Below are 9,433 nucleotides of genomic sequence, written 5' to 3'. Positions count from 1 at the left end.
TCACTTGGTGGGGCCAATTCCGCAGAACTCCTGGAGCGCGCTGTTCAATGCGGGCCTCTCCTGACCCAATCGGAACTTGACGTACTCGTCGAAGTCGCAGGGCCTGAAACGCAGGGGGTGCCGGTCGTGGTCCACGAGCTCCTCCAGCGCGCTCACCGCGGCGCCGTGCCTCAGCGACGACCCGAACAGCGCCGACAGCCTCTCGCGTTTGCTCGGCGCCCTCACGCGGTGGACGCAGGCAGGCACCCTCCCATTCGTCAGCACCTGCACGCAAGCGTTGAGGTGGTGGGTTTGGTTTCTTCATCGGTTGCGACGATGAGCTAGCGATCGGAGAACTAGCATCCGTCTACCGTGAGCATATCTCGCCGGCGACGACAGCGAACGTGCCGGGCTCAGGGGCCACGCTGATCCAGGCGCCGTCCCTGGCCTGCACCTGCAGCCCGTCCACCTCGTGCTGCGCGATCGTGGTCGCCATGGTGCACTCCTTGTGCGCCGGGGGGGGGGGGGGGGGGGGGGGGGGGGGGGGGCGGGCGGGCGGCCACCCCTGACGTGCTGCTAGTCTCTAGTATATACTAGTTAGTATCCATGCATGTACGCTGTTAATTAGGCTCTTCCCATTCATCCCAAACGGGTGTATACTGTGTGTAAGTGAATTTGAGGTTCAATAAGAAGCAGCCCATTTACACGAACATGTAATTGCTGCTGCTTCCTTCATCGACTGAATATGAAGCGTCGGCCCTTCCTTCGATTCTCGCCTACAAAGCGTCGAGCCTTCCTAACTTTCTTCGTTTCTTGCCTGTTCAACTGTCCGTCTTCTCTTCTGCTTGACTGCTTCACCGGTTGGCGGACATCGCCACGACGGTACGGTTGGAGTGGGAGGCGCCGAACGTGAGACGCCACGCCATGTCGCCACCGCTGCCCTAAATTGATGCCGCCGGGCGCCAGGTGCTGACCTTCTGTCTAAATTGCCTTATGTAGGTTTCCGTCAGGCGGCCAGGCCACCAGAAGCAGCAGGTAATCCGTAATCCATAATCATGCAGTGTTATACTTTTATCTAGTAATTAACGGTCACTATTTTTCTTTTATCGAATTGCCTATGATCTCATTGGTAGTCGTAGAGTTAAATTTAAGATAATAGATGTGCAATTTTCTTTTGGTTAATATTTGTGAAATATATATTACTATTATATATGTGACTAAAACTTGGTATGGTTTATTAGTTCTTGTACATGGCCCCCCGTACTCAATTCCTGGCTTCGTCCCTGCTTGTGCGCAACCGCGTACGTCGCTTCGTCGGCGTCGCCGCCGGCAGTCGCAGGCAGGCCCCCATAGTGGGACAGCCGGACGTGGTAGTCGAGCGACGCGAGGTGCGAGTCGACGTGCTCCTTCCGCACGCCCAGGCTCTCCAGAACCATCTTCTGCACCATTTGGTCCAACTCCAGCATGCCCTTGGCAAACACTTCTATGTCGCTGCAAAAACATCCATCGATCGCCATATATAGCAGGCAGCACTTCTAATGTTTCCATGGACTTTGCCGGCGTCCGTGGCTTCCGAGATGCGCAGGCTCTCGAGGCTAGGGGCCTTCACGGGATCAGGCCCGATGTAGCCGCCGATATGGCTACCACCAGACAGTGTTCCCTGCTTCACCGCCAGAGGGAGGGCGAAGGAGCTCCGGCATCGCGCGGCCGAACAGGTCCCGCCGGAGCTCGCCGTCCAGTGCGCCGTGGGCGACCACGACGCAGCCGAAGGCCCGCCCGGTCGGAGGCCGCGGAGGTCGACCCTGCGCAGCTCTGCGCGCCACGGCTGCTCGTCCATCTTGCCAGCGTCCATGCTCTCTCGACCAGGGTTTACAATACCGGTAAGAAAAAAATTTCGGTCCCCAACGATAAATACGAAATTTCGGAAATTTCGGAAATATCGGTTCAAATTTAAATTGAGTTTTAAACAAATTTGACATCATTTCACTAGAAAAACTCTATAATCCATCATCCATCATAAATTTATATAACATCGACGAAATAACATAATATATCACAGAAGTAGAGCCACGGTAATACAGTGTGCTGACAGTGGGCGAGCTGCATATACCAGTGCCGTCCAATGTGTGAGTGAGAAAATTAAATAAATTTGAAGAAATTTAGGGCTTTGATAAGACTAGATGATATGGAGGGTCATTTTAGTGTGGTTTGATGTAATTTTAGAGTGAAAGATGAATTTAACCGAAAAATTTTGACCGATACAAAAAAAATTTCGGACCTCAGCGAAAAAGACGATATTTCAGAAATTTCGACGATATTTCGCCGAAATTGTAAACCCTGCTCTCGACCACCTTGCTATGCGCTGTGGCCTGTGGCCTGTGGTTCAGCAGTGTGTGCAACGATCGAGGTCAACACACCCCACAATCACGTATACTCTTAGTACCTATCCTATCCCTTCGGTATCGATCAAATTATGTTTTGTTTTCACTTACATTAATCTTAGCATTCATTATATTTTATTTATGCACTATATCCTAAAATTTAGTCTTAATGTTTGATTGTCCCACGCTACAAATTACATTTGTGCGTTGCAACGAGAGAAATTGTATATACATTTGAAGTTGGGGCTGTCTACTGCATATGCGGTTGTTTTGACCGCTCTCAACAACCGGTTGCTGGGCTACGTAGAAACAACCCAAAAGCACAAGGCCCTAAATCGAGTGTTTCAGCAAGTAGTCAGCACACGATTTTTACTCCCTTAGATCCTACATCAACGGACAGATGTGTTCTGTTATATTTGCTGTTAATGTTAATTAATTTAGAATATGCCCGCTGGATCAACAATTGTCGAGCCGATTGTCTTGTTCTATTTGTCCAATGTTTATATATGGACCGGTTGTCAGAATGTTCATCGTGCCAAATTGTAGTCAAGAACAAGCCCAAGCCCAATGGATCAACATTAAATTTAAATTAACAATAAGATCAGCTGAATATTTTAAAAAATATTGTCACCAATACTCACATCCTCGTGTGTTGCTATGTGTGCTGGATAAATTAAAAATACACCAAAATAAAAAAGGAAAATGTTTAATGATAATGATAATGATAACACAAAACAAGCTGCTAACGATAGGGGTAAGCCTGACAACCCTAATCATCAATGCTGGGGTGTTTGGTTTCGAGGATCAATTAAATCTAATTGGAGTGATGCATCATTAGTCCATTTCTCAAAATTTAGTAGAATGACCTCATTTCTCGTACTATTACTAATTATGAGCTTGTGAGAAATGAGGTGGTGGTAAATGAACTCATTCTATTCCACAAATCAAACAAAAAACTAGAGAAGAGATAATGATGGACCACATTATTCCATAAACCAAACACTCCCAAGGCCCAAATAAGAAAGGAACAAAAACATAAACTCCTTCACTATGACCATAAAACATAATAACCAGCCAAGTGAGAGGGGTAGGAAAAAAAAGCTTTCAACCAGGGCCAAATTATAAGAACAACCCCCTAAAACCAGAAAAAACTACCAACTAGGGCGCCAAACTATAAAAACAATGCCTAAAAAAAATAAAAAAACAAGCTACCTAATGGGGGTGAATTATAATATAAAAAAAGGACAAGCTGTCAACTAGAGACCAAACTATAAAATAACCTCTAACAAAAATAACAACAACAATAACAATAAAGAACAATTTGACAACTAGGGGTGAATTATAATAACAACGTCCAACAACAACAAAGAACAAACTACCAACTATGGAGGAGGCTATAAAAATAACCTCTAACAACAATAACAAAAAAAGAACAAGCTGCCTATTAGAGGGAGGACAAACTATAAAAATAATCCCTAACTACAACAGAAAAGGACAAGCTACCAACTAGGGGGACAACAAACTATAAAAAATAATCCCTAGGGGGACAACAAACTATAAAAATAATCCCTAACAACATCAACAGAAAAGGACAAGTTGCTAACTAGGGGCCAAATTATAAAAATAACCTCTAACAACAAGTGAAAAAGAGAACAAGCTGCCTACTAGGGGCAAACTATAAAAACAATCCCTAACAAAAAAGGACAAACTACCAACTCAGGGTAAAACTGTAAAAGTAATCCTTAATAACAATAACAACAACAATAAAAAGAAATTACCAACTGGGGGCCAAATTGTAAAAACAACCCCTGACAACAACAAAAAAGAACAAACTACCAACCAGGGACAACCCATACAACACCAATCGGTATTTAAGTTTGTACTATAGTAAGAACAAGATAAAAACAAAAATATCAGTGGGGCCTCTAGTTGGGAGAAAAAAAATGAATAGTTATCAATGAAATATGTTACGACCCTTATAAGAAAGCAAAAAAACCCTACTACCATATGACCAAGCTAAAGCTAGGAGACGGGCAGTCTGAAGGGAAGCTTTAGGGGCCTTGCTATGATGGAGAGTGAGTGAATGAGTAGATGACTCAGAATATCTAGAAAGGGTGCCCTGCTGCTCTTATATAGAGTTCGGGGCCAGGGCACATACAAAGGAGAAGGTTCTCCCGATCGAAGGGTCGTGAGCTTGAGGGAGGGTCTAGCTAACTTGGCTTGCAAGCTACGCTGTCTTGTGGAGTACGCTCGGGTGTGGCTGTCGTCATCGTCTTGTGTCCACGTCGCGGCATGGTGTGGTGTGGTGTGGTTCTTCTACGCCGATCGTGGTGGCACTATAGGCACGGTGGTGGTGCGCCGGCCCTCTTGTGCTACATGGTCTCTGCCGTCATCTTCATCATCGTCTCCTAGTTTCCTAGGGCATCGTACGAGAGTTGGTAGCCGCCCCTAGGTCGTCGATCGCCTGGTTGTCTTGAGGAGCTGAGTGCCACGATCTCGATTGCTGGGGTCGTGGTTCCCCGCCAGTCTAGATGGCCTTCAAGTCAATGCCTTCATTATGGATCCCATCTCGTTGTGGGTGGGCTCGTACATGCGTCTTGTCGGGCCATATCTGACCGGTGGTTATCATGCCCGTCATCACCGCCCTAGGGTGGTATTGTCTTGTCCGAGCTGTGTGGTGCAGAGTTGGTGTCTGACCGGACTGAGGTGACTACTGTCCCCTCGGCCCTTGCGTGGTTAGTGTGGCGTACCTGTCCTTGTCAGAATAGGCATACTTGGTGGGGTTCGACCTCTCCCCATCCCTTCCAGGGGGCGTGATAGGGGTGAGGTCGTGCGCCCCTCGAGCGCCGTGCAACTAAGTCAGATGAAGGGGTCATGGCCGACCCCCGCCTTAGCACATGGCCTAGTTTTCTTGGATCAGCTGGGCCTCGGTCGTTCAGGCTCTTGCTGGCTTATGTACCGTGGGCCACTCGGCCTGCTATCTAATCAGTATCCTAAGACATCTCGGGGTTATAACCCTAACAGTAGCCCTTGAGCATTTTTGCGATATCGAAGTGATTGCAAAAGCACTGTATTACGTGCATATCGAATGCTGGTTCATAGTCCATGGCTTGTTCGAGCTTCATCGCTCGACCCCTTGTGGGCTGGTGTGTTCAATGCGGTAGGTGGCCGTTGTGCTCCGCCATGTTAGGACATCCTAATGATGTGGTATGTGACTGTTGAGCCCTGCCATGTTAGTGTGCAGCGTATCAGGGTTCATGACCCACGCGGGGCCAAGTGGTCTCATCGATGCTATACTAGCCCTACCTTTGGGAGGGTCTCGATTTCCCTGACCTCACATGGACATTTGGCATGGGCTGTGGCTTCCCGTGGTGTGCCATGTGGCGTGGGGGTCTTAGGCTGCTCAGTCCACCCTAGATCTTATAAATAGGGATCTTCCTACCATTTGAACCATGTCTACGTATTGCTTTTAGCCCTTTTGCGAGGCTGAGTTTGAGTAAGGAGAAGAAGGAGAATTTTAAAGAGAACCATGACCCTCATAGGATGTGTTGCCATCTGGTTGAGGATTGAGAACCTAGGGCTTAGGGAGGAGTCGGTCAAGGCTGGACCTCGACGTAATGCGGGATCGTAGGTGTCCTCCTTGTTTTTTCCTGATGCCTTTTTTGACCCAAGGGGTCATGATGTCTTGTTACTAGCAAGTTTGGTTTCGCCCCACGTGGGGAGAGGCATGTCCACCGTAACCACGTGGTCAGAGTGGTGCGCCTCATCGGGGTCGATGGGTAATTCAAGTAGAACCCAATATCCTCCCCAATCGATGCGGAGTTCGGCTATGCCTCATCAAGAGACATCCCACAAATCATCAGCCGCCAAACTCGTTGGTTCCCGACCACCTCTGCAGCGGTCAAAGGGCAAGATGCCTCCCCCGAGAAGGGTTCAACCCTGGCAACTTTGAAGCAGATGACTCGAACACAGAGAGAGACAGTTACGTGGTTCCGCACCACCAATTAGAGCCACAGGGGCCCATCTCACCCTGCCCTATCCCTTTATGGCCTCAAGCCCTTCTAAGGACCAGCCCAAGAGTGGGTTTCCTAAGCACGATGTCGGGTCATGGACACGGTTGGCTGCCTTGCACGTGGGCCTAAGGGCTTTCAAGATTCCCTAGCCATGGCATGACTCATCAGCGTCCACTTGTGTGTGATCACGTAACGCGCCTTGCGGTCATGATGACCGAGGATCATTCTGCTCATGAATCCTAGGGACGTTCGACCTCCCCGGATTCTTTGTGACTTAATGGCGTTCCTACGTGTTTCGTCGTGTTGACTCGTTTCTTGAGGGCTAGTGGGACCTGTACTAGGGTGGTCTTCGTGTGGACATGGTTTGCTTCCCTGATCGTTGCCACATAAATAGCTCCGTCTATCCGAGCCCGTCCCTTACCTCATTCTTGCCTTCTATCACCGTTCCTGCAATTTGAAAGAGAAACAAAAGGAAAGGGGTTGAATTCATGAGGGTTACCTCTAAATTGTGCATGTCGTTGCCGCTGCCGTCTGCTTCATTGATCTCTCCTAGAGGGGTCTAGCCTTAGGTCACAGACCTAGGACGTAGGGAGGAGTTTGGTCATGGTTTGGCCTTGACCTCTTACAGGGTCGTGTGGACCTAACTTTGTTTTTCCCTAGCATCCTTGCCGACCTGTATTGGTCGTGTTGCCCTATTATAGGCGGGTTTGGTTTCACCCCACGCGGGGAGAGGCATGTCCACTGTAACCATGCGATCAGAGTGGTGCGCCTCGTCGGGGTCGATGGGTAATTCGAGCTGCACTCGATATCCTCCCTAATCGATGTGGAGTTCGGCTGTGCCTCATCAAGAGACGTCCCATAAATTATCGGCCATCAAACTCGTCGGTCCCCGACCGCCTTCGCAGCGGTCAGAGGGCAAGATGCCTCCCCCTAGAGGGGATCATCCTGAGCAACCTCAAAGCGGATGACTCGAACACAGAGAGAGATGGTCGTGCCGCTCCACACCACCAATTAGAGCCGTAGGGGCCCATCTCCTCCCTACCCTTATCCCTTTTGTGACATTGAGCCTGTCTAAGGGCCGACCAGGGAAAAGTTCCCTAAGCGTGCCGTGGGGTCACAAGTACAGCAGGTCGCCCTACCCGTGCACCTAGGGGCTTGTCGCCTCCCCAATCACTTCATGACTTAACGGTGCCTGTTTGCTCATGAAGCGAGACATTCTGCATAGGAATTTAAGGAAATGGAAAAAGGGGTGTAGGTCTTACTTGCGTTTTGCCTATTGCTCCTTTGTCCCTTGTCCTTCTTCTCATCCCGCTTGGGCCCTTTCTGTCTATGATCTTTCAGGAAAAAGGTTAGTTTGTTAGTTTTCGCCCCACGCGGAGAGAGGCATGTCCACCGTAACCACGTGGTCGGAGCAGTGCGCCTCATCGGGGTCAATAGGTAATTCAAGCGGGACCCGATATCCTTCCTAATCAATGTGGAGTTTAGCTATGACTCAATGAGAGACGTCCCATAAATTGCAGGCCGTCAAACCCATCGGTCCCTGACCGCCTCCACAGCGGTTAGAGGGCAAGATGCCTCACCCCTAGAGGGGGTTAGCTTAGGTGACTTCAAAGTCGACGACTCGAACTGAGGTGGTCGCGAGGCTCTGCACCACTAATAAGAGCCATAGGGGCCCACCTCATCCTGGCCCTATCCCTTTTGCGGCCTCAAGCCCTTCTAAGGGCCAGCCCAAGAGTGGGTGTCCTAAGCATGACACGGGGTCGTAGTTGCGTTGGGTCATTATGCGCATGATCTCGGGGGGCGGTTGGCCTCCCCAGTCACGTCGTGGCATAATGGCACCCACTCGCGAGCTATCGTGCGCCACATAACACAGGCACGCAAATGAAAATGATATGGAAAGGGTGGGAATACACAAGGCTTGGTTCATGCCACTGCGTGGGCACCTGTCGCTCCACCTTCCCTCCGATCACTTCACCTGCTGGCGGGGGAGGTATGTGCTTCGAGTCGCCTGCTCCGCCACTTCCTTGTTCTTGCTCTTGCTCGCTCGTAGTCCCTTCTTCATCAGCCAAAATGTATCACGGCAAGCGGCCATGGGAGGAGTCATCGAAGACCGATGGACCACCACCGATTCTTCGAGCTTGCATGTGCGAGCAAGGGTAAGTATTCAGGTCATGTTTCAGTTTGGGGTTTGACCTGTATTGACCGTGCGCGCTCCCGGGGCTGCCTCCCACGCTGCATCTGGAGGGGCCACCAGCGTTGCTCATGCCATGACTGCCATGTAGCTGTGTATTGGCTTGGACTTCCGTTAGGTGGAGCCCAGGTTCCCGGACCATGCCGGGCAGGTGGAGCGGGTGGAGCTGGTCGATGACTTTTGCCATCATCGTGGTCACCGTTGTCTGATCTTTCTTCTTTCTTGTAGAGCTCGACAAAGATTTTGATGGATAACTCACGGTTCTTGTGCTTGGCCTATCAAGCGTAGGTGGGAAGTGCCGTCGACCATGGCCGCCTGGATGCGGCGGAGACCGATGTGCAACGCTTGCATGGGGAGCTAGAGGATTCCTAAAGGATGAAGGAATTGCTTCGTCGGGAGGCGCGGGCTTAGTCCTAGATCAAGGCTCTGACATCCTAGGTGTCCAGTCTCAAGGATGAGGTGGCTGTCCAAGAGACAGAGCTCACCTCGGCTGGCGCTGCTCGGAACAAAGCCGAGTAGGGGCGCCAACGTCTCGAAGCTAAGTGCCAAAAGCTGCGCTCCACTTGTGGTAGGGAGTCCCCTTCTATTCTGCATTGCGCTTTCACCTTGTTGCTATGCCAGCTGGCAGCACTAACCACTTTCGGGTAGGCCCTCTGCGACATCGTGCTCGATGTCGGCCGAGGGAACACCCAGCTGGTGCTTTGCCTTGATGAGACCCGCCTCCAAGTGGATCCTCTGATTTTTGAGGGGATCTATGGCGGTGTTTGTGCTGCCTTGACATCAGTTGGTTTGCACTACAATGACATTGATTTTGATGCTATTGGGCCCCGAGGAAGTCCGACAACGATATCCTTGCCATTCGCAGTGCC

The 9,433-nt window shown here is 50.0% G+C and overlaps 1 protein-coding gene across 1 annotated transcript; it reads right to left on the bottom strand.

Moving 5' to 3' along the window:
- Positions 1-1,445, bottom strand: LOC136525676 (probable 2-oxoglutarate-dependent dioxygenase AOP1). Its single transcript, XM_066518583.1, has 3 exons — positions 1,327-1,445; positions 357-521; positions 1-268 (listed from the first exon to the last, which is right to left on the bottom strand). Exons 1-3 carry the CDS (start codon positions 1,443-1,445, stop codon positions 1-3), a joined length of 552 nt encoding a protein of 183 aa, XP_066374680.1.
- Positions 1,446-9,433: the final 7,988 nt, after the last annotated feature.

The sequence above is a fragment of the Miscanthus floridulus genome, chromosome 19 (assembly GCF_019320115.1).
Source record: "Miscanthus floridulus cultivar M001 chromosome 19, ASM1932011v1, whole genome shotgun sequence".
NCBI lineage: Eukaryota > Viridiplantae > Streptophyta > Magnoliopsida > Poales > Poaceae > Miscanthus > Miscanthus floridulus.
The sequence above is the reverse complement of the archived record's forward strand: the minus strand, read 5'-3'. Positions and strand labels throughout refer to the sequence as shown.